The sequence below is a fragment of the Gorilla gorilla genome, chromosome 1, assembly GCF_029281585.2.
Source record: "Gorilla gorilla gorilla isolate KB3781 chromosome 1, NHGRI_mGorGor1-v2.1_pri, whole genome shotgun sequence".
In the NCBI taxonomy this organism is placed as follows: domain Eukaryota; kingdom Metazoa; phylum Chordata; class Mammalia; order Primates; family Hominidae; genus Gorilla; species Gorilla gorilla.
Genome location: NC_073224.2, coordinates 206,089,246 through 206,114,609, shown reverse-complemented (window position 1 = coordinate 206,114,609; position 25,364 = coordinate 206,089,246). Strand labels below are relative to the sequence as shown.

At 45.3% G+C, this 25,364-nt stretch overlaps 2 protein-coding genes across 4 annotated transcripts in view; one reads left to right on the top strand and one right to left on the bottom strand.

The window, feature by feature from the left end:
• The window catches only part of CSMD2 (CUB and Sushi multiple domains 2), a 647,961-nt gene that overhangs the window by 329,947 nt on the left and 292,650 nt on the right, over positions 1 to 25,364 (bottom strand). For both annotated transcript variants that reach the window (XM_055391224.2, XM_063700513.1), the window contains exon 6: positions 7,345 to 7,457. In XM_055391224.2, the coding sequence (XP_055247199.1) occupies positions 7,345 to 7,457 (113 nt within the window). The remainder of the gene's footprint in view (positions 1 to 7,344; positions 7,458 to 25,364) is intronic.
• On the top strand, positions 24,581 to 25,348 carry HMGB4 (high mobility group box 4). 2 transcript variants are annotated; one of them, XM_031003030.3, is made up of 2 exons: positions 24,581 to 24,734; positions 24,820 to 25,348. In XM_031003030.3, the coding sequence occupies exon 2, from the start codon at positions 24,971 to 24,973 to the stop codon at positions 25,259 to 25,261; it is 291 nt and encodes a 96-aa protein (XP_030858890.1). In that variant the 5' UTR covers positions 24,581 to 24,734; positions 24,820 to 24,970; the 3' UTR covers positions 25,262 to 25,348. The 2 variants fall into 2 exon arrangements, with proteins under 2 accessions (XP_030858890.1, XP_063562294.1); XM_063706224.1 differs by having other exon boundaries at positions 24,614 to 25,348.

Genomic DNA, 25,364 nt, shown 5'->3' with positions numbered 1-25,364 from the left:
AGGTGACAAAACTCAAACTGAGAAAAATATGCAAGAAATAATTGAGCAGTTAGATGTTACTATTAGTGTCTATGAAAAAGGAAAACTAGAAGAACATCCGGCAAAATTTTGGATGCAATAGCTGTGCTGAAGGTTGATGGGAAAAATGATGTGGCAGAGAAGGAAAAAAACAGAGTCAGATACACTGAATGTTACAGGAGTTACAATTGAAAAAGATATCATTTGGGTGCTTTGCCTTGGTACATTTCATCCTTAGATTCACTGCTCCAGCTAATGAAGAGTAAAAAGTTAGTATAGAAATAATTAAAAGAACACTCAAAATTCTGGCAATAGCTATTGCTAAGAATTCAGGTGTTGAAGGATCACCCACCGACAGTCGAGAAAATTATGCAAAGCTCCCCAGAAGCTGGTTATGCACTACGCTCAGAGATTTTTTGAAAATGGTAGAAAAAATAATCATCAACTCAACTAAGGTTGTAAAAAGTGCTTTGTTGGATGCTGCTTCCGTGGATTCTCAGTTAACCACAGCAAAACTGAGACCACTGGAATTCCTAAAGAAGAGAAGGATCTGGCATGGTAAATGGGAAGCAGTGTTGGGAGTAGCATGTTCTAGTTCCCAGAATAGTGCTTTGTCATTATTAATAAGCCATGTGGGGTTATTCACTAACTTCGGTGAATTCAGCTGGAGACAATGACGAGAGGAAAGAGAGATGTTTAAGAAATCACTCTAGCCATTGGTTATTGGTTTTGATAGCCTATGCGGCCTAAGCAATACTGTTTTCTCTACCTGGGACATTCTTTCCTCCCCTTCTCTGCCTGGCTACCTCTTATTTGTAGGTACCCAGGACCTCACTCAAATGTTATTGCCTCCCTATGGGTGTCTACATCTCTCAGGTAGAAGTCATTGCCCTCCTCAAGACTTCCTTCAGACCTCTGTTGAAACCCCAACGCACTGCAAAATCATGTCCTGTTCTTCTAGCTGTTGCCCATGAGCTTGTGCATCTATATTCTGTGATGACGCTGAACCAGGCACACAGAAGTTTCCCAATGACAGTTTGATGACTGAGTGAATGAATGACTGTTATAAGAATATGTACTTTAAATTCATTTCCTGTCAAAAGGAGTGGGTTACGCTTGAAACCTGGTGAGGTCATGGGTGCCATATTTTGTGTGCCTACATCAGTAACAGGCTCACTCTGGACTGAACTCACGAGCTCAGTTTTGTGGACCCTGGGCTCCTGAGCCAAGCAGCAACAAGCCTGCAATTTTTGCAGAGACCTTTGGAGGTGCAGAACCTGGAAATTAGGCTGGAAAGTTTAGCAGATCAGCAGGCCAAGAATAGGACAAAAGAGTCAGAACATGGACCACAGGATGCCTGAAGCACTTTCATTCTGGCCTCAGACTGAAGATAAGTCACAGGCAAGAACCCAACATGTTCAATGGAAAACAGAAGCTTCAGCTTGTTATTATAAAAAGCCTCAACCATCTCAGTAAATGCAAATGTTTTCAAATGAATAAGTTTATTCTGCAGACAATTGGAACTCAGTGCAGGACTTCTAGAAGGCAAAGGAGCCAATGGTTTTCACTGTGGAATATCTTCCATCTCTCAGTCAGCAGGGTTGACTTGGCAAGAGAGGCAGTGACAGGTATAGGAAAGGCAGGCTGGGATCTGACTGAAGGGAGGGGCCAAATGACGATCATTAGGTCAGAGTGGAAAGCAAAGAGCAGGTGTCTAAGGAAGAGCCAGAGGCACCAGCTCTTTCTCACTGTGCAAGGGTTTCACCATTTAACAAGTGAGTCAAAGTGATTGATGAATATGAGGATTGAGGGTTCCACTTCCTCAGAACCTACCAAGTGCCAGGTATTTTATACTGGGATCTTCTTTCATTTCCAATAGCCCTGTAGGGTTAACAAGAGCCCCTCTCTACAGATGAGGAGGGAGATAATGAGGGTGCTGTCCTCCCAGCCAGGGAAGCCCCTCACCAGTTGTGATTAGCAGGCATTGAGTGCATTAAGAAAGGCTCTTCTCATCATCATTTCCATAGACTTGAAACATTCCTGGCCTGGAGGCAGACGGATTGATTACACAACTTCAATAGGCCTACCAGAACTGAAAAAAAAAACCTTAAGGAACTTTAAAGTCTTGTGGTTGCCAAACACTTTGGCTACAGGAACTTATCATTTTAACATACTCTTAGGTAAATACCCACTACATAAAATACTTCAAAGAGAAACTGCTCAGGTTGAAGTAGGGGTGGAAACCTGAAGTCCCACCCACTCAGCCACTATCAAACCATGCTGGAGGACCTGTTAGTCTCCGAGGAACCCAATTTGAAAACCACTTTCTTGGCCCTATCCTCTCATGTTATACATGGGGAGGGGAATGGCGGTCTCAGCCTCTACTTTGGTTTGAACTTTTCACATCATTATCTCTAGCCCAGACCCTTCTTCCCTGAGCTACAGACCCACAGAATAGTCAACTGCTCACTAGATAGTCTCCCAATCCCTGACATCCCAACATTACCCAGAATCAATGGTCCCAAGCAAACTTCATCCCCCATCTGTTTCTGCCCCAGACCATCTTTGTTAATATCATTTTTCTAAAACCACTTAAGCTAGATTCATCCCTGACTCCTTCATCTCCTTCAACCCCATCCCCTCCCACTCCCACCAAATCTAACTAGTCATGAGCCCAGTGGGGTTTACCAGAAATACATTTGGTCTGTTCCTTCCTTTTCATCTTCACTCCTGTTTAAACTCTGGCCCTCGTTACCAATTCCCCAAGATTCTTAACGATTTTCTCAATTTGGATTCTAGAGCAAAGATCTTCCTAAAACAAAAATGTGATCACGTCTCCCCTTTCATTTACAACTTCTGATCACTTCTCATCTATGACTCATGGAATCAAGCCCAACTCTACTGAGACTTTCACAACTTGACCACTACCACACTTTCCATTCTCAGTGCTCGCTACGTATCCTGCTTGCTTTTCTCTAGGTGGCAGACTTGCCTCTAGGTTGGCGAACTTTTTCTGTAAAGGGCCTGGTAGTAAATATATTAGGCCTGTGGGCCTCTTGTGTCAGTCATAAACTGCTCAGCTCTGCCCTGGTAGTGCTAAAGCAGCCATAGACCAGGTGTAAATGAATGAGCGTAGCTGTGTTTCAATAAACCTTTATGGACGCTGAAATGTGAATTTCATGCAGTTTTCATGTGTCATGAAATATTATTTTTTTCAATTTTCTTTTCTTCAACTGTTCAAAAATGTAAAACCCATTCTTTGATGGAGGGCCATACAAAGGCAGGTGGAGGGCCGTATTTGGTCTGTGACTGCTGCTTTAGACGCATGGAAGTAGTTGTGGTTCATTAGATGTGGTAGTTTCATGCTTTCTTGCCTTTGCTTGACCTGGAACATACCTTCCCATGGTCTGTCTGGCATCTTTCTGAGACCCACATTTAAGTCACTGCCTCTTTTTCGGCTTTCCTTAAATCCTTCTGGCAAAACTAATTGCCTTTTATCTCTAGCCTGATTAATCAGGCCTCAATTACAGCTCTTATCATGCTGTACAGAAGTTATAGATTTATGTCTGTGCCTCTCTTTAACCTGTTCTCCTTAAGAGCAGAGATTGGCCTAGGCGCATTCATCTTTTTTGCTGTCACATAGTAATGTCACCCCAAAATGCTTGTTAAACTGAACACAGTTGCCTACCTCCTGATAACCAGTCCGAAGCAGAGCCCGACTAGGATTCAGGCCTTCTGATACCCTGTGGTATTAGGTAAAACTGTGTCTGGCCACAGACATCCTAAATTCTGATTGGACTGAGACAAGAATATAATGTACTATGTTGTAGGTTATCTTTTATTTTAAGTTTACTTCTTTTTGTTTATCTGGGAAAAAATATCTGTCAATACCATTAGAAATTGGTAATCATTAGCTCTGAAGTGCCATAAATCACTTAAGACTATAGTGCCACAAAGCTGACTGTGGGTGAAACTGATCCAATGCCAGTGATTCTTCCCCTGCCCTTCCAGGTCCATTCTTTAAACCTCTCTGCCCTGTTCTATGCCCCAAGAAGCTGACCTCTGTGGACTGCTAGAGAGCAAGGGAGCCTGGTGGTAATGCCAGCCAGGATCCCAGGGCAGGGAGCAGGACAGAGCAGGGCCTCTGTTTCCTTGCTCTTGGCTTCCTGTTGGATTGGCAGATGGGGAGCACAGTGGATGGGAGAGAGAGAGGAGAGAGGTCAAGCTACTGATCCCCTGATCCCCTCCTCATGCACTGGCTACTATGGATCCCTGTGGTCCCCTCCTCCTGCACTGCGGGTAGGGAATAGCTTTCCAGGTCTGCCAAGGGGCAGACCTCTCTTCTATGGCTCCAGCTCTTGCCACCTTCTTCCCTGGTCCCTTTGCACACCTAGTGGTGGTGTAGGCCACCTGCTGCTTAGTCCTCAGGGGCCTCACCATCTCTTGCGGCCTCCTTTGACTCCACCCTCACCTCTGTACATTGTGCCTTCACTAAACCCTCTACCGTTAAAGCTGTGCAGTATTCCTTCTGTCTCCCGCTGGACCCCTGACTGAAATCTATTTCTGCCACTGTTTTAGGATGTATTTGCCATAATAAAGCTTAGCTTGGTCTTTACTGGCTCCAGAGTTTTTATTCCTTTAGAGTAGTAGTTGTCAACTGGAGGTGCTTGTGCACATAGGGACATCTGGCAATGTCTGGAGACTTTTTTGGTTGTCATGACTGTGTGTGTGGGGGGGCGCTGCTAATGGCTGCTGGTCCCTGTGGCTCCCTCCTACTGCACCGTGTCTAGCATCTAACGGGCAGAGGCCAAGCACGCTGCTAAACATCCTGCTATGCACAGGACACTTCCTCACAACAAAGAATTATCCAGCTCACAATGTCAATAGTGCAGAGCCTGAGAAACCTTGCTTTAGAAAGTCAACAATGGAGTTACTAAACGATCACTGTATATCCTTGCAGTATGCAGTTTCAGTCAGGAAAACACTAGAAAAAGCAGGTTTCAAGGAAGAATCATTTATTAACAGAATCACAATAATTGAGCATGCCAGACCCAAATTAACACTGCTGGGCTTCAAATCCTGGCTCCTCCATACTATTAATGAGACCTGAGCCAGCTAGTTACCCTCTCTATGACTCTCGTTCCTCAACTGTAAAATGGGACGAGTAATAGTATCTCCTTCACGCAGTTGCTGTTAGGATTGAACAAAGTAATAAATGCCAAGTGCTTAAAATCTAGCAAGTCCTCTTTATCCACTGGCACATACTAACATGCAAAACTTCATTCTGGGCTATGCTAAGGATGATAGAGGGAACAGAGAACAGGGCCTGCTTTCAAGAAGTTTGCAACTAAAACAGTGCTTTTTAGATTGTGAGTTGTTCCCTGCTGCAGATTTGTAAAATTAATTTAGAGGCTGCAACTAGCATTTAAAAATAAAAATGACATTTTCAGACTACATTGTACAGAGTAAATACCACTTGGTCATATTTTCCTTTTAGCTCTACAGATATATGCTTATACTGGGTTGTGATTTTTTTTTTTACAGTGGGGTGGGATGAACAAAACAAAGTTTGAAAGCTACGATTAATAGGAAACGGAAGACACCCAAAGCACCATCAGAGGAGGCCCTGTAATTCTGCAAATACAGAATGAATTAGAGCTTTACAGCTCACAGGCTGTGTGATCTTGGGCTAGTTACAACCTCTCTGAGCCCCAGCTTCCTCAGCTGGAGAAAAAATAAACAGAAATAAAAACAAATGTATCACTTTACTGTGGGGAGTACTGAGTGGGGCAATGTACATACAGTGCCTAGCACGGGGCCTGGTGTGCACAGATGTGGAATCGATGTGTGATCTGGAGACTGCCAGGCTTGGGTTCTTGTTGCCCATTGCTGGCATCAAACCTTAACCTTAAAAACTGACAAATGGGCCCTCAGTAACCTGAAATATTAGAAACACCCAGCACTTACTTAATCAGATAAAATTATAGCATTCATGTCTGCTTTTGTCTTTTGAGAAACACAGCAGAAAGATACAGACAGCTATTCCACTCACACAAAGACCCAGCCTCAGCAGCGGAAAAAACATCTCCAAGAAAGCTCTCAGGGTAAGCCTTTGCTAAGCTACTGAACCAAGTTGGTTTCTTGTTTACTTTCTAGATATTTCAAATGGGTACACCACCCAAGGCTAAGTAAATTAGGCCGTTCCTAAAAGGTTCAGATTTTGAACGTAACGCTTCTTCCTTCAGAGCTGCTTTTATCCCAGTTTCCAGCCAGAAAGCCTGGCCCTAGGAGCCTTGTGGAGGGGGCACTACTCTGCCCTACGCTACCTTGAGGGTGAGCCAGCAGGCATTTGGCCTTGGAGCCCAGGGCTTCACACAGGTCCTTATACTTAATAGGTACACAATATAAGCTTGCTGTCTATTCTATTAAAACCAATAACAATTTGAGAGTGGTAATAGCTAAAGGCTTAATGAGCATGTTATGAGGCCAACCCTTGGTGTTTATCTCTATAAATTTTGAGTACTTTGAATAAACGCAATGTCGAAAAGGAATGTGCTCATCCGCTCCCATCTATCAGCTGGATTTTTGGATCTCTTCCAGTTACAGACAGCTCCTTGCTTCTGGGTTAACCCACTCCTTTTTATAGGTGGTTCTTGGGTTAGGAAATTCTTCATTATTGCAGCAGAAATCTGCTTAGCTGCGATCTCCACCTGCCATTCCTGGTCTGATCTGCTGCCACTAGACAGTTCTTCACAGATTTGAGCATCAAAGCTATCATGCTCCCTAAAGTGATTGTGGAATATATTCATGTTTTAGATAAAATGAAAAAGAGTAGAAATGTAGGCTGCAGAGGTCAGCAAAGGCTGGTGGTTAAGAGGGTGGGCTCTGGACTCAAAAGGCAGGAGTTCGGATGGCCTTGGGAAATTGGCTTAACCTCTCTGAGCCTTAGCTTCCTTGTCCATAAAGTGAGGTGACGACCGTGTTTCCTTTGCAGGATAATGATGAAGATTAAAGGAGATGGTACTTGCCAAGTGCCTAGCACTGTGCCTGGCTCTTAGCAGGCACCTGGTATTAACTATTATGATTAGCCTGGCATGTGAGGGGCAGCTCCAGCTACATAATTTGGGAAACATCCCTCCCTGGGGCAAAAGACAAGGGCAGATGCAGAGATGCAAATCTGCAGACCTGTGGTCTGCAAATAGAAACGTACAAAGAAGGCAAGGATGCCTGAAGCCACACCGGACCCAGTAGGGGGAGGCGATGAGCCCTCCAGGTGTCATCTCTGCTGCTCACTGAGGAAGCCAGACAGTCCTGGGACCTGCCTACCTTGGTATTGGGCACTGAATCCGCGCTGCCGGTGGTTGCCATCTGATGTGAAGTGCAGTCGCAGCCAGTTCTTGCTGCTGATAACGGGGGCTGGGAGGCTGGCTCCGGTGAACCTGTGGGAACAGGAAGCAGATGGGCTCAGGGACCAGAGCTGAGTGGTATAGGTGTATGAGCATTCAGGAGTTCCCCCACTTCCCTTGAGTGCCAGGGCCTCAGCCCAGCTCTGGAGCAGGAAGGGAAGGCGGTGTTGCCCCAGGCCCCTCCAGTACCCTAGGCCTGAGTAGCTTGAGATGGCTCCTCCAGGGCCTCATCCTACTGCTGGGTTTCCCTCAGCTGCTGGGAGGAGGCAACTGATCCTTCAGACCACAGCACCTCCTGCTTAAATTCCCTAAGCATTCCATCCTTTTTCTTTGTTCTAGTTCTTTGCCTTTTCTGCTTGGAATATATTCACCTGTAACCCTTTCTCCTGCCCATCCATGTCCCCCAAGATGACTTTGGGAAGCCCCTTAAGTATCACATCTGCAGTAAAGCATTCCCTACTCTCCTTGGCTTTGAAGCACAGATTTGGGTTCTTATCCAGGTTTCACCAGTGTGACCTTGGACCTGTTACTTAACCTTTTGGAGAACAGGAGTAATACCAGCCCTAAGAATTTGTAGGAATAAGTAAGAAATCTTACGCACAAAGAATCGAGGTCAGTATCTGGCACATATTAGCTTAATAAATATAATTTTCCTTTGTCTTCCTCTGTGATGCCACAACATTTTATTCAAATTATAATTCAGTTATAGAAGTGTGTGGTTTCCTTAAGATAACTCCTCAAAGGGGGCAATGTGGCCTAGTAGTGAAGAAACTTGAGCTCTGGAGGGATCAGCTGTGTGAGCTCAGGAAAACTACAGAAACCCTCTGAGACTTAGTGACCTTATCTAAAACATGGGGATCATAATGACCCCTCCCTCAAAAGATTGCAAGGATTAAATGAGATAATACACAAAAGAAGATCTCAGCACAGTCCCTGGCAATAACAAGCTGTCAGTAATGGCAGCTGCTGTTCCATTCTTCATCTTGATTTCCAACTTCTAACACAATACTGGACACAAAGTAGGCATTTCAGGGTTCCAGCAGAAAACAGGTGTCACAGTCATATAAGAAGAGTCCCAGGAGTTTGATGAGTGACTCTTTTGCATAGGTCCTTATACCCTTTCTCTATACTCTTTCACATAGGTCCTTATATCCTATGTGAGACAGTCATTCATCAAACTCTTGGACCTATAAAGGTGAGGGCCGACTATGGGGGAACCACCAGGGAGGGGCAGTATCCTGGGGCTGGCAACTGAGGGACTTGTTACCACTCCCAATCCTGGAGCAGAGAGAAAATAGTTATCTCCAAACAGGGGGCTGCATGTAAGAAGACACCATATAGGACCCAGATCTTCTTTCACAATCTGGGGCTATAGCCAATTTGTGAAAAGCCCATCAAGAGGAGGCAAAGAATGAATACCCAGAACTCACTCTCTTCCTTCCCCTCCTCCAGTCTCCCACCAATTCTCCTGTTGATGTAGCCCAACTGGAAGCCAGAGAGCAAGAGAGCATACTGATGCAGCCCCTTAGGTAAGTCTTCTCAGGCATGGAGCAAGGAGAAGGCAAGGGAGAGGAACTGGAGGTGCAAATGGAAGACATCCAGCATAGTGGGTCTTCATAAATATGCATTAAACAAAAGAACTAACCAAGGAGCTTCATGCACTGCAAAACTGAATTCTTACTAAATGAAAATGCTGACACACACCAAACTTCAGGAATATAACCCATACTGCTATGGTAAAAACTATTATAAAAACCAATTACTGTATTTCACCAGATCCCATTTAAAATAGTTTATTACAGACTGAGTCATTTAAGTTTTCTAAGGAGCCACAAACGTATTGTGGGGTTTTTTTTTTTTCTCCAGGCCAAATTCAATTCTATCCCAATGACAAAGCTTGGAGGCTATTTATATAAGGGAAGTAGAAGTAGGGAGAATTTACCTGAATAATTCAGGACCAAAAGCTCTTTATTGCAAAATGGAATGAGGGGAGGGTGCTGAGGTCTCAAGAGCAGGATGAGATTAATGATCAAGATTGCAGCAGGAAGTCAGTGAGACTTCCCCGGCCTGTGAGATCAGGAGAAGCCCTAAGAGGCATCTCCCACCTCCCATTTCTCCCACACCTTTACCCACTCCTAGAAATCCTGTTAATTGTTAATTTCCAAGGCTTAAACTCTCAGGGCCCTGTGTTGCCCATGCAGCTTTACTCTGTTCTGCTCCTACCTCCCTGGACATAAATGTTGGGCAGTTGAGAGTTTTCTTGGCATCTGTCAAAGAATTGGGGGCTTACATGGCAGAATCATCACATCAGACTCTGCCATTGAGATGGTGTCATGCCTTGCTCGAAACTCTCCAATGAAAGGAACCAGCTACCAATACCTGCAACATGGATGACTCTTAAAAGCATTATGTTGGGCCATCAAAGAGGATATACTGAGAGTATATACTGAGTGACTCATTCATATGAAACTCTGCAAAAGAGTTATTGAGAGAAAGCAGATTAGTGGTTGTCAGAGCTGGGGGTGAGAGATAAAGGTTGGGGACTGCCTGGCTGGGAAAGAGTGCAAGGAACATTTGGGGGTGATGGAAATGTCTTACATCTCAAATGAGATGTTGATTAGATGAGATGTACACATTGGGCAAAGCTCCAAGGAACTGTACATTTAAAATAGGTAATTTACAGCCAGTCACAGTGGCTCACGCTTGTATTCCCAGGGTTTTGAGAGGCCAAGCGGGGAGGATTGCTTGAGCCTAGCAGTTGGAGACCAGCCTGGGCAAGACAGTGAGACCCCATTTTATTTACCTATTTACTTATATTTTGGATAGCATCTCCAAAATATAAGTAAATAGGTAAATAAATTAAATGGTAATTTTATTTTATGTAAACTATATTATAATAGAGTTAGTGAAAAATAAATCAAAACAAAACAAACCTTCAATGGCTCTAATCATCAGGGTAAAAGACCTTATTATAGCCTATAAGGCCTTGAAAAAGCCACTCTTCCTTTACTTTTCCTGCCTCCTCCTCTTTACCCTTTATGCCCCAGCCACAGATATCTCCTCACTGTTCAAAACCGGCTAGGCCTGCTCCTGCCTCAGGGTCTTTGCAGTTGACATCCCTTCTGCCTGCTACACTGGCACTTCTCCCAGAACTCCACCTGGCTTAGCCCCTCGCTTCCTCCAAGGCTTTGAACAAATGTCACCTTCTTAGTGAAGCCTTCCCGGTTTGACTCCTGCCTGCCTTTCACCCTGAGTGCGTGCGCGCACGCGCACACACACACACACACACACACACACACAGTTCTCCAGAAAGAAGAGTTCATGTATTCAGGAACACACGTTGTTCTTTTGTGCTTCTCTGTCTTTGCCCTTGATGCTCTTTATGCCTTTTCTCACTGTACCACCTGGCTGCACAGAGAGGTAAAGAAACTTGTTCATGGTCACACAGCTATTAAGTGGCAGAGGTGGGATTTAAATCCAGCCATCCCATCCAGAGCCTATGTATTCAGCCACTGCATTACACTGACATGTACATGCAAGCATGAAGGAAGGCAGTGGAATCATTTAGGCTGAATTCCATTCTGTTCCTCTTCTCCCCCTCCTGACTTCCCCCAGGATCCTCTTTAATTTTGCTCCCTCTTAGAATCATAATTAAAGGAGAGAAACACAAAGAGAGATTCTCCCTTTCAAACCTTTCTGTCCACATTAACTTCACTACGGGGGGCTTGGGGAATTCCAAGTTCACCCAGAAAATTGCTATTGCAGTACAACATAAAATGTATTTAAGCAATTACACTCAATTTTTTTTTCTTTTTGGTAAATTGACTTCTGTTAAATGGGGCTTCATTAATGGAATCTGGCTTGGGGAGAATTAAAAAAAAATCACTCCCTGTAATGCATGTAGTTGATTATAGAAAAGTGGCTTTGAGCTCCTCTGCAGAAAGCTCTGAGCCCTTCCCTTCATGAAGAAGAGCTCAGAGCAGATTTTGTGGGAAGCATTTCTTCTTAAGAAGCTTCTCATGCAGTCGGGATGTTGGGGAGCTGAGAGATACCCCCACCAAGATGACAACAGTGACTGTGCAAGGAATTGCTGCCTAATTGTAAGTCGAGGGGGAGGAGTGTTAGGAGATCTTAGTTTAAATCTTAGCATCCCTGAAAACTGACATCTTCAGGAGAACATTCATTCATGCAATCACCAAGCACGTATTGTGTAAAAGGCACTGTGCTTGCAAGTGAGGGCCACTCCCACTGTGGTTCCCTAGATATAGGGAGTCCCTGAAAAGCCTGTAATGTACACGATTCAGCTGCAATGCCTTCTTTTCTGTTCAGCCTCCATTCCTTCTCCATCAATAGCATCTGGCTTCTGTCCTCCCAGAGCATCTCCTGTGGGCATTATCTGTTAAGTAAGCTATGTGCATGGCCCTGGTCTGATTCAGAGTTGAAGCACTTCTGCATCCCAGTACTAAGCATAAACCATCCCTCCCCATCCCCAAGGCTGGCCTAGGAGAATGTGAAATATAGGAGGTCCTCACCACCTTACCCCACTCCCAAGCCCTCTTCCCTTCCCACCTGTCACCTGCTTTCCTCCCTGATGAATGGAGAGGATACCAGGATACAATCAGAGAAACCCTTTTGCAAATGTCTTTGTCAGTGGTGGGCAAATAGTCCCAAGGCCCTTGTTTGAGGCTGATCCCTCCTCTGCCAAACCTAAGCCACCTCTCATTCCTGAAGCAAACCTTTAATGACTCAGCCTTGACACCCATTCTCATCAAAATGCTTTCCAAAATCAGTTTTCCTTTAGCTAAACTCCTAGGACTTGCTATGTCAAGATAAATTCTTTCCCCAAGACAATCCCATGATGTTATATATTTTCCAGGAACTGAGTGAATGCCTGGGACAAATGGAAGTTTCTTTTGAATATGAGCTGCTGGGCCTTATCTTTGAAAAGAGGCCCCTCAGCCTCCCAAGGCTTTTTTGTACCAGCAGTGCCTGCCCACCCTGGTTGTGTGGACAGCTCTGAAAGATCGGAGCCAGCCTTTAAAGATTCAATTCCCGGCTACCTAGTATGTGTTTGGGGTTGGTTACTATGCTCTGAACAAACCAAAGCTTTCCCCCAGTCATTTCTGCTCCTTAGTGCAACTGCTCCCCCTAATCTACACCATCCTCCTGGTCACCCAACCCAGGCAGCATCCTCAACGCCCCCCTCTCCTTCACCCCTATTGCCAATTGTGGCCAAGTCTTCTCCATTTCATGTCCTCATCGTTTCTCACCTGGACTACAGAGATGGGCTTCTGATTTGCCCTCTGCCTCTGATCAATCTTCCATACTTTGTGGGGAATTTTGATCAAATCCCTGCATTGCTGGAAAGCCAGCAGCAATGGTTGAACCCACTGGCTCCAGAATAAAGTCCAAGCTTTTTAATGTCTTTCCTCTTCAATGACACACACTTTGAGATCCAGCTACACAGAATGGCTTGTACATCCTGGAATGCGACTAGTACTTTCGTGTCTCCAGACCTTTGCACATGCTATTCCCTCTACCTGTAATGCCCTTTTCCTGTTGCCCCACCTGGCTACTTGGGAAAATATCACTGATCCTACAAACCTAACTAAATATTTCCTTTCCTCTATCTCTCCCTCTCCCTGCCCCCCAGTGGACATGGCCCTGCCATGATCCTGGGCATACCAAATTGTACTCATCTTTTGAGTTGACCATCTCTTCAACTAGCAGGCAAGCTCCATGGGAGCTGGAATAAAATCTTCTTTTTGTGTCTCAGTATCTCTGGTGCACAGCACAGTGCCTGGCACACAGAACAAATACATTTCATAGAACAGGGGTTGGCAAACTATAGCTTGCTGCCTGTCTTTGTAAATATAGTTTTACCAGATTGCAACCATGCCCATTCATTCATTTACACATTGTCTGTGGCTGCTTCCACATTGCAATGACAGAGTTAAGGAGCTGTGCAAGATGATGACTTGCAAAGCCCAAAATATTTATTTTCTGGCTTCTTACAGAAAAAAAAGTTTGCTAATTCCTATCATAGAAGCCTCACAGATGATGTAGTTCGTTGGTAAATAAAAATTTAATTTCTAAGTAGGGAATCATAAAAAAGGACACAGATGTAGCTTCAACATTTCATTATAATGTAAAACACTTAAGCATACATTTATTTGCCAATCAGTTTAATGCAGGACCGAGGCCTTCCCTTTGATCATGGGTTTGTTCTCCACATTGTCTATCTTATATAAACTACAACCACAATGCATCATTCACCATTTCAAATGTTGCTACAGATCGTCCAGCCAACAAATATTTCTTGAGCACCTACTATGTGCCAGAAATTGACATCCATTCTCATCAAGGGGCTAAGGATGCTTTGTCCCATCCCCCTCCCCTCATGTAATTTACCCAGTGGGGTACAGTTGTCTCATTCACTCACACCTAATATTTAGTAAGCAATTCTTTTAAGAGACTCTCCTTCATGGAATCATTCCAAAGCATTCAATTTAGTTTCCATAGATGCAACTATATTTCCTTTCACACTCATATTTCATCAGTTTATGTGATGTTTAATTTAAATCACATAATTACAATAACAAGTATGACTGGCACTGAGCGACTTGGCAACAAACCCAACTGATTCTCGGAAAGTGCAAGACTCAGCTGATAGGAGCACAAGTGCACAGGCATTGAGGGTGGGGGTGGGAGACGGCCTGTTGGCAGCAGGTGCTGGGGGTGCCATGCGCACCAGTCAGGAAGATCTACTGAGGCCATGGGAGTGCTGGGTAGTCCAGCTGGCTTCTTTGGGGGAGGCAGGGTGGGTTAAGAACACTTTTATTGGACATGCTTTGTGAATGAATGAATAAATGAACAAACAGCAGTAGCTTACTTTCAGTGGTGGGATATCGAATTACATCCCCTCTGCTATCAGGAGAGTGGGAACCAGCTAATCTTAAAATCTGAGATTTGAGAAGGACTTCAAAGGTCTTCTAGGTCTAATGCCCAGCTATATTTGAATCTCAACCACAGCATTCTTGAAAAACGGTCAATTATGATCTATTTTGAATGTTCCCAACAATTAAGAATTTACCTTCTTGCCAAATTCTCTCTCCCAATCTTGATCCATCCCCATTCTTTTCTTAGCTACTTCCTACTCATCGTGCAGGTGTATCAGCCCCTGGCTCAGGAAACCTGTCCTTTGTTGCTAGGTCTGGTTTACTTCTCCTTTGTCCCCTCTGGGCACCCTGCACTTTCTCCACCATAGTGCTTCTCTCACCATGCATTGCTGAACTATGAGCTCCCTGAAGACAGGAGCTGTTTCTTTCTTGTTCTCAGTCCTTTCTTTGGTACCTTGGAGAGTGCTTGACATAAAGAAAGGGCTCAGTAAATATCACTCAGTGGAAGAAGGGATGATTGGCCGAATGAATGAATGAATGAGAGCCTGCTGGTGAAAGCAGAGGTTACATGTGGGGAAAAGCAGAGAAAGAGGCAGTGAGCAGGTGAGCCAGGGAATAGGAGGGAGGGCCTCCAATGCCACGCGGGCTTCACCCGGGTTTCCCATGGCACTGCCCACTCCTGTCAAGACATGCTTCCCCAGTCCTAGTTCCTCAGCTCTGGCTGTGCCCCACTACCTGCTTCACTTAGCAGCTGCTGGTACCTTCCTGGGGATTCTTCTCATGCTGACCTATCCCCAAAGCAGCAACAGTGGGGTCTGCTAATCAATGTGGGCAAATGTTCCCCTTTCCCCAGAAGAAACTCAATAAACTCAACAAATTATCAGAACTCTTTCTTGCTCGGCTAATTGTTAGCTCCAGGGAACCCACAGAAACCACATCAGGTAAATGTTTTTCCTCCAGATGCACGGCTCTCTGGAGGACATATGTCTGAGGCTTGGAGTGCTGAGGAACAGGGACCCTGGCTGTTGCCGGGATGAGGGCTTCCTCACCAACAAGCTGGGTCTTGTGTATTGGGTGGTGGCATATTGCGAAGGTCTAGGGGTGGCTTGGTGTGTCAGTTTCCTTCCATTGCTAGCTCAGCTGCTCAGCTGGCAGAGCTGACGGGTAAGGTGTTTCCTGCCTCTATAGAGAGGATCTTCCCATCGTGCTGAAGTGACAGAACAGGGTTGGGTCTGAAGATCAGAACTGGTGCTGATGCCAAGCTCTGGGTGAAGAGGCTTGTGGGTGGATCCCCAGCAGCTTTTCTGAGTTGCCCACTCCATCCTTTACTGTCTCCAGGTCTAAATCAGGCAGTTCTACTCTCTTATGAAGACTAGAAGCGTTTGAAGATCAGTCTCCTTCCCTCAACCCACAGCTCCTGACAGGGGTAGCCATGTACATCATATGACCCATAGGCTACAGCTGATTGGATCCTGGTGGTCATGTGTCCCAAGCTGGGCCAATGAGCTGATGGAACTTCTATCAGGAAGGTAGGTCCCTATGGCCCCCATTTGAGGTTTGGATGGAGAGAAGGGCTGAGTACTCACTTTAATGAGGAGAAGACCCCATAGGCTTGGCTTTCCCAGGGGAGATTTGGGAAATGGTGTCCTAGCATCATTTCTTCCACTTCTGTTGCTGCCTCCCCAACTTGCCCTTATTACTTTTATATGATGTCCTGAACCTTGTACATTTATCCTCCAGGAGTCAGTCTGACTGGACAGAATCTAAGAGCAGTCTCCACTCTGACCAGCTGCTGAGGCTTTAGCTGGCTGTCTCCTGTCCCCAGCCCAAGTCTCTATTATATGTCAGATCTGAGATCCGGGAAGGCAGTCCTGAGGACTGGCAGCCTCCATGCTCTAGGATGTTAAAGCCTATCCCCATCAGGCTTGGCCCAGAAACAGGGTGCAGGCCTCAAGAGTGTGGTGACTACAGCATATTCACACTCAACTCTACTCAACCCTCTTCTTCTTCCTGACTGGAGTCTCTGCCTAAGTGAAGATGACACCTATCTGGCTCATCACGTGTCTTGTTCCTCACAGAGGCAATAGGTTTAAAAAGGTTAAGGGTTAAGGGCCAGGCCTTCGGAACCAGACAGTGCTATATTTGAATCTGCGTTCTACTGTTTCCTAGTTGTGTGAACATGGGCATGCAACGTAACTTCTCTGAGCCTCAGTTTCCTCATCTGTGCAATGGGATTCCTCTGAGCAGCAGTGCTCATGTGTATAATGTGTCCAAGTCTGTGCCTGGCATACAATAGGTGCCTCACAAATGTGAGCTATTTTCCCCCTGCCTTGCTGGGGTTTGAGAAGAGGGGGTGGGATCTTACCAATGCCTTGAACCCTACCCTTCAGAGTAGACCGCAGAGCAGCCTGGCTTAGTTTTCTCCAGGGAAATGAGGCACCTGCATCTACTCTGGTGATAGAGCAGTGCAGGGGTAGAAGGACAGGGCACTCTGTGGTACCCAGACCAGCCAGTATACCTGGCCATCACCTTCCCTCTTTCTCTGGGGAACCCCAGCCTGGCCTCCACTGGCTCCTGCTTTCCCAGCCTTGCCCACTTTCCACCTGTCACTGGCAGACATGACTTGGAGAAGGAACCTGCTTCCTGCCATAGAGGGTGGCACCGCTTGCCTTGCAGAAGCCTCCGCTGCTTGTAATTAGTACTATTTCTCACCCAGAGGGACTGTTGTAAATGGCTTCTTGAGGAGCTGCCCACATCAGTGTGTGCCTGCCACTTAACTGCCACTCTGAGTTTGAGCATCATGGATGTCCCTTCCCCTGTTAGGAGGCAGCTAGTGGGCCCTGCCAGAGATCAGCAGCTCTGATGTCCAGAAGAATGAGTGAGCTGCCCAACAGCTGGAGGATGGGTGGGCTAAACATCTCACGCACACTAAGGCTAGTGAGCAAGTGGTCCTAGAGTCCCATGGAGCTGAGTTCTAATCCTGCCTTCATTGTCTGCTGGCCATGTGACCTTGGAGAGGTGGCTCACTTCTCTGAGCCCTTCTTTCCCCAGTTTATATCTCATAGTGCGATTGTGAGTGACGCTCACAAAGTTCCCTCTAAGGCCTCAAGACACGACATCTACAATTCTTGGCCCTGCCATATCTCTGTACAGCAAGGTAGACTCGTAGGCAAAGGGAATAATATTTACTGAGTAGAAACTAATTTGGGGTAGAGACTTAGCACACTGGCCCTAGAAGGAGACTGCCTGGGTTCAAGTATCATCAGCTCTAAACTTCCTGTCTCACTTTGGGCAAGTAACTGACCTGCTTTAGGCCTCAGTTTCCCCATCTATATAGTAAGGATAATAACAGCACCCGCTTCATTGAGTTGTTAAAAGGTTTAAGTGAGGTGATGCATATAAAAGGTGCCTGGCACATAGCATGTGCCCAAAAAGCATCAAAAATGGGGGAGAGGAGAATTCCTCTCTTCTTGTATTGCTTGCTGCCGTCCACCTGGATTAATGCCTTATACTTTGGCTTTCAGATGGGAGAAATCCAGATCACATCCACCTACAGAAGAAATGATTGGCTGCTATGGATTGTAGCTAAACCACAGGAAGAGTAGAGTTGTAGCTGGCCCCAGGGATGGCCAGAACCAAGAACTGAGATGCTACAAAGGCCCTCTCTCGGTGCCCCATCTCTGTTGTGCTCTGCCTGCTGGCATCATTCTCTCTATTGCAAATGGCGGCTGCTTGAGGCTGGAGCCATGACCACCCTTAGTAGCTCTGTGATTCACTCTCTCACCTTCACCACTAGAGAGAAGATGACAATCTCTCCCCATGACTCTAATTAGAAAAAGCCTATCAGAGGCCTCTGATTAGTTTAGCTGGGGAATGTACCCATTCCTGGGGCCAAGGAGGTAGCCTCCACTAGAACCCCATGACTAGTTTGGGGACAATTCTCCAAAAGAAAGAATGTGCTCAAAAGAAGGGAGGAGTGCTAGGCAGACAAAACAAAAGATGTCTACTGTGGATGAAAGAGAAGTAGGTGGACTGAATAATCAGGGCCACTCTCCTATGCTATAAAGGAGTAGGTTTTTAAAGACCTGTGAGGAGTATCCATAGATCACTGTGTGAGTTATCAACCCAGAGTTGGTCTTGTTCTAGATCTGTCCCGTATCCTTTCACAGGTAGTCAGGCATCCCTCAACCAGGCTGATCCCATTCTGTGTCTAATCATCTGACCACTGCCTGCCCACCTGCCCACTAGTCCATTGGGCTGGGTGCTGACACCTCGCCTGGCTTTGGCAAGCCTCTGCCCTTGGGAGTAGATGCAGGCTCCGTGCTTATCTTCAGATGCTGGTGAAGTTCTATGGGTCATCCAAGTCAGTTGACCTCCTGGACTTAGAACATCCCATGACCTAGAGATAAGTTGACTAGATCTATCCAGAATGAGGATCAACCCAAATTAGAAAAGTTCCCTATCAACCCAGATTAGAAAAGACTCACCTGAATCTTTTAAACATTGAGATTTAGATAACTTTTTCTCCTTCCTTCTTCCCTCCTCCTGAAATACTTGGCCTTGTTCCTTCCCAGTTGCTTCCTTACCCTAGCCCCAGCCAAGGGAGTTCCTAGACTACCAGTAGAGGCTAAACATATGAGCCAAGGGGTCAAACAAGCTTGAGTTTGAAGCCTGGCTCTGCCACTTATTGCTGTGTGGCCTTGGATAAATTAATCTCTCTTTTCACGCTTCCAGGCTTCCAGAGATGATGTACCCAAAGTATGATCATCATTTTTATTAAAATATTGTGCTCACATCTGATTGATTAACAGTTCCTGGCACGAGGTCAGTGCCAGAGAGCCTTGGACTGACTGCTTATGGCCTGGCCTCCCTATCTGGTTTCTTACTATGTAGCGATCCAAGTGAATTCAGATGATTCCCTGGACTACCACCCTCCTTTCTGGGACACATCCATCCCTCAAACACTGTTCATCACTGGCCATCAAAGCAGCAGCCACACTGCTCCAGCAACTCAACAGCTATTTATTGAGATGGGTGTGTGAGTACATGAGTGAGTGAATGAACTGAAAGAACGTAACAGTGAATTAACTGGTAAGTGAATGAGTGAATTAGTGACTTAATGAGTCAGCGAGCGAGTGAAGAAGAGTGTGCAGGATTGAATATATCATGTTCTTTTCCCTCAACAAATTGAATATGCCGTGGTATAAAACCTTCACCCTCAAATGTGTCTTCTTCATTAACACAAGCAGGGGTTAAGAATGGCAGAAGAAAAGTTACAGACCAGCAGCCAGAGGAGAAAGATACTGTGCTAGTTTCCTATTGCTGCCTTAACAAATAACTGTACATTTAGGGGCTTAAAGAACACAAATTTATTGTGTTATAATTCTGGAGGTTAGAAGTCCAAAATGGGTTTCAGCAGGCCAAGATCAAGGTGTGGGGAGGGCTGAGCCCCTCTGGTGGCACTAGGGGACAATCCTTTTGCTTGCCTTTTCCAGCTGCTAGTAGCCACCTGCATTTCTTGGCTTGTGGCCTCTTTCCCTTGTCTTCAATACCAGCAGTGTAGCATCTTCAAATCTCTCTCCACCTCTGATCGTCTGCTTCTCTCATCACATCTCCTCTGACTGTGACCCTCCTGCCTTCCTCTTACAAAGGCCATGTGATTCTATCAGGCCCACCTGATAATCCAGGATCATCTCCCTAGCTCTAAATCCTTAGAGTAATCTTATCTACAAAGTCCCTTTTGCCAAGTAAGGAACAAATTCACAGGTTTCAGGGCTTAGGACGCCGGCATCTTTGGAGAGGCATTCTTCTGCCGCTTGCAGATGCCTTGTTCAGAGGGTAAATGCAACCAGTGAGTCCCACTCCACAGAGGCAGGGGCAGGAGGGGGATGAAGGAAGTTTCAAAGCATTTGACATATACATGCTTATGCCAGGTATGTTTGCTGTTGTTGCTGTGGCCTGAGCACTGAGGGTTTTGGAAAGCTTAGGTGATTCCACCATGCTGCAAAATTTGAGAGATACTTTGACAGAGATATGCTAAGAGCATATGCTGCTGTAATTGAGGGTAAAATCTGGCCCTGTGATTCCTGGAGATGATGGATCAAGAGCAGGGTGTCTTTACCCTGGCTGAACATTGCTATCAACTGGAAAGATTTTTCTTTAAAAAAATGTTATTTTGAAATAAGAGTGCAAAGATCGTACAGAAATGTCCTGTATACCCTTCACCCCGATCCCCTAATGTTGGCATCTTACATAACCCTGGGTCATGCATAAAAACTAAGAAATCAGCAATGGTACAGTACTATTAACTAAATGAAACATTTTATTCAGATTTCCCCAGATTTCCACCAGTGGCCCACTTTTTGTCTGTCACAGGATTCAGTCTAGCATCTCTCATTGCATTTGTCCTGTCTTCTTGGTTTCTTCCAATCTGCATCAGTTTCTTAGCCTTGCCCTGGTTTTTTAAAATCTTGACATTATTGAAGGGTACTGATCAGGTATTTGGTAGAATGTTCTTTATTTCAGTTTGTCTAATGTTTTTTCATAGACCTTGGCTATGGATTTTTGGGAAGAATATCATGGGGGTGAGATGCTGTTATTATGGCAACACAGAAAGGGATTCTGTGATCTCAACATGACCTGTTATTGATGATGCTTACTTTGATCACTTGGTTAAAGTGGTGTCTGCCAGATTTCCCCACTGTAAAGTTACTATTTGTCCCTTTCCATGTTCTATTCATTAGTAGTGGGTGGCTAAGTCCAGCCCACACTGGAGAGGGGGAGTGCCATCTGTTTTTATTCCTATCATTTCAATTTGTTTAATCCTCATGGCTTTATTATCACCTCACTACTTTTTAGAGATATGGTTGTAATGAGCTAGACTTGCTCAAAGTTACTCAGCTAGTAAATGGCAAAGCTAGAATTTGAACTTATATGTGTCTGGCTTAAAAGGCCATGTTCTTTCCACTTCATGTTACTGCCACCAAGTAAAGAGGATCTCACAGTCTCCGAGGTGGAAGCTCCCTCTCAGCTTGTCTGGACAGTGTTTTTCAAATCCATTCTTGGAGTGTGACCCATCAGTGGGTCATGAGGTCAGTCTGTGGGTGGCATTTTAAATAACAACATAAAGTAAAGGTGACTATAACAGAGTAGAAAATAAGAGTATGTCACACAAGTAGAAATTTTTTATCTCTATATCTTCTCTGTGCTTTGCTACCTTCATCTGAATTCACTTATCCTTGTATGGAGATAAAAATAGCCCTCCCATAGGCTTGTTATGAGGACTGAATGGAATGATGTACATAAAGTGCTTAGAAGAGAGACTGGCTCATATTAAGCATTATATAAATATTAAGTATGTATGTATGTAAATGAGTCATGATGTAAAATGTATTTCTTATTGCAGACTGCAATCAAGATGTTTGAAAATACTGAACTCACATCTGTAGACGAGGAGTTGGCAGATTTATGACCCCCAGCTTGCAGCCTATTTTTTAAAAATAAGGTTTTGTTGGAACATAGCCACACTCGTTGGTTTAGGTATTTTCTATACCTAAACACTATACTTTCGAGGTATAGTGGCAGAGCTGGGTACTTGCAACAGAAACCCTGTGGTTCACCAAGCCTATCATATTTACTATCTGGCCCTCTAGACCAATGCTCCTGCCTGGAGGTCATCTCATAATCTAGGGAATATTGGACACCTCTTCCTGGGCATGTGGTCTGGTCATGCTACTGTCCTTGCAGGCATGCTTGCTCTAGGCTGTGTGACTGCCAGGCACTTGGATCTCCAGAAGCTCATTACTCTTCTCTGTTAAACTGATGCCTACATGGTGAAAGGCTAAAACCATGGTACTTTGGTCAGGGTCCCAGCAGGAAACAGATGGCCACTCAAATTACAATGATTGGTGAGGGCAGAGCGTGGGAAAGTAGCAGAGACCTCAGAGGCTCATAAAAGTAGAGTTTTACCACCCTAGGCAGGAGGAGATAAAGAAAGGGGGCAATGCCTGTACTGGAAGGAGAGAGTCATTTAGAGAGGACACCTTATGAGGACCAGTGACCTTCAGTCCAGGGACACAGAACCAGCTCCAAGTGACCCTGGGGTGGGGATCCAGGAGAATAAATGCCTTGACTTAACTTTCCTCCATCTCTGATCTCCTGTGGAGGGCCCCATTGACCAAAGTGAGATGGAAACCAGAGGGTATGGGATCCATTGATGTGGTTCATACAGACCAGCTTCCCAGGCCAGAGAAGGTTGAAAAGAGAAGGTTGGAGAAGGCTGGAAAGGGGTTCGGGAAGGGCAACTCTTAGATACCCAGCACACAGCATTGATTTAGGAAGCCAGATTTATTTACCTTTCCTAAGCTCCCCTAAACAAGGACTTCCCCTGCTTCATCCTCCAAGTTGGAACTTTGACAACATCAAAAGGTTGACATAGCTTTTCCCTTTTACTGCCTCTTCTTCTTAAATCTGCTAGCTTCCCGATAGCTATTGTGGGTTAATCTTCCTGGATCTTATCATGAGAGGGATGGAAGGTTAAGAGGTACAGATAAGCTACTCTGTGTGTGTGTGTGTGTGTGTGTGTGTGTGTGTGTGTGTGTGTGTGTGTGTGTGTGTGTGTGTGTGTGTGTCTGAGCCTGAGCAGAGTCTGATGAATATGTGGACTTTCATTAAAGTTCTTCCTCATGTCCCATCTTTTGATCTCAGAAAGGAGCTGTGTCCCATTCATCTATGCAGCCCTGCTCATGTCCAAAAAATGTGTGAGTCAACCTCTGGCCCCTTGGGAGAAAGAGCCAGGGGGAAAAAGGCTACCTAGGCTGAGAAGTGTCCCCAGAGTAATCTGTTCCTTTGCCAGACCCCCTACTAGCCCAGACTTCCTTGATGGCACCTGATATCTTATAGGCCCCCAAATCCTGCCACACAACTACAGCTTGTCCCCTGGAGGGGCTTCCCTGGCCAGTCCAGAATGCTCAATTTATGAGAGATCATTGGCTCACAGGGAGGAAGGGGATGGCTTAGGTAGGCCAGCCACCTTGCAGCAGAGCTGGGCAAGAATTCAGGATTGGAGACTCTTATTAGTTTCCATCTTTCTTTTACAGAAGATGAACATTGAAGTCTTGGAACCCTGGGAATTAACCTGGAAAAATTCAAAATATGGTCTAGTCTTAGGCAAGTTTCCTTGTCCGGCTCAGCTGCTGACACCACATATCTGGACCCTCAGTGCCCTGGCAACAGCTCTGTGCAGGCAGGATGAAGCACAGGCTTAGGTCAAGCAATCAGCAGTCAAAATCCACACTCTCACCTGTGAGTGACTGTTCAACCTTGAACATGTTACTTTTTATGTTAATGAAACTCAGTTTTCTAGTCCTATAAATTTGGGGCTATCATCAACCATTAAGTGATATTAAACCCAGTGCCACACAGGCAAGTACCTAGCAGTGTCCAAAGGCCCCCAGAATGACACTTTTTCATCTTTTCTCTTCCCTCCAATTGAAAGACTAGTGGAATATCCGCAATTACTGTGACCAAAAGCCAGAAGCCGGCCAGTTTGAGTGTAGCTGTTACAGCTTTGTGTTCTAAACCTAAGAAATGGGGACCCCTCATATGAGAGTGGGGAGGCTTCTGGATGTGCTACAAATTCCATTTCATTTTCATGAACTCAAGTGTTAATTAATAAAATCTCAAGGTTCTCCCCCCTCTTTCGCCTCACATTTCTTCAGAGAAATGAAGAGTTCAAACTCATAGCCCAAGTGCTCAGGTTTTAAATTAGACAACTTTGTCCTGACAGGAACCAAGTCACAGCTGTCATACCTGATTACTTTTAGAGTTACTACTAAACCCTTTGTATGGCATGAGCTGCCACTGTGCAAGGCAAACAGAAACACTTCACATTTTATCATGACAGCCCTGGAGCTATCCACCTCCCCATGTTCATTATGCTCAGCCTGTCTTTGGAAGGGATGATGAGGCATCCTGAAAATCCTATAGTGAGGAAGGCAGACCCCATGGCCTGTCACTACAGCCTAGGGATTTTAAGCCCCTAAAGTGCAGCAAAACCCACTGCCTCCAGGAAGCCAAGGAGAATTATTTCCGGGGGACATAGCTGCCTCATAGCCTACTATGAATGAACCATCATCTTTCATGAAAGGCAAACATTGACCCTCAAGTAACCAACCAATACGAGCACCTGTACACAAATGCCCACAGGTGTTGGCTGGGATTGGCTGGCTTGTGGATGATGTCACAGTTTCCCTCCTCTGACTCAACAATGCCATCAGCACTGAAAAGGCTGAGCCCTGACTACAGCTCTTGCAGACAGAAAAATTCACTGCAAGTAGAGCACTTTCTAGATTGCTCCTAGAGTGTGGGAACAACAGTCTCTCCTGTCCACGTTACTGAATCCAGAAAAAAGGTGAACTTACGAACATGGGAAAAGAAATCCAGCTAAAGCCTAAGGCAAATGTCTCTTCTTACGTTCACTTTTTGCTGAATTACAGAAACAAATTCAAGGAGCAGCAGCCAAATACCTACATTGGCTTTAAAGAGTTCTCTAGAAAGTGTTCGGAAAAATGGAGATCCATCTCAAAGCACGAAAAGGCCAAATATGAAGCCCTGGCCAAACTCGACAAAGCCCGATACCAGGAAGAAATGATGAATTATGTTGGCAAGAGGAAGAAACGGAGAAAGCGGGATCCCCAGGCACCCAGACGGCCTCCATCATCCTTCCTACTCTTCTGCCAAGACCACTATGCTCAGCTGAAGAGGGAGAACCCGAACTGGTCGGTGGTGCAGGTGGCCAAGGCCACAGGGAAGATGTGGTCAACAGCGACAGACCTGGAGAAACACCCTTATGAGCAAAGAGTGGCTCTCCTGAGAGCTAAGTACTTCGAGGAACTTGAACTCTACCGTAAACAATGTAATGCCAGGAAGAAGTACTGAATGTCAGCTAGAAACCGGTGCAGAGGGAAAAGAGTCAGGCAGAGCTGATGGATCCAGTTCGAAAAAACAAAATGCCATTCAACCGTATTTCCTGTTCCTGGTC

Excerpts from the sequence above, each read along its gene's own strand:
- HMGB4 (XM_063706224.1), top strand. The coding sequence starts at position 24,749 with ATGGGAAAAGAAATCCAGCTAAAGCCTAAGGCAAATGTCTCTTCTTAC.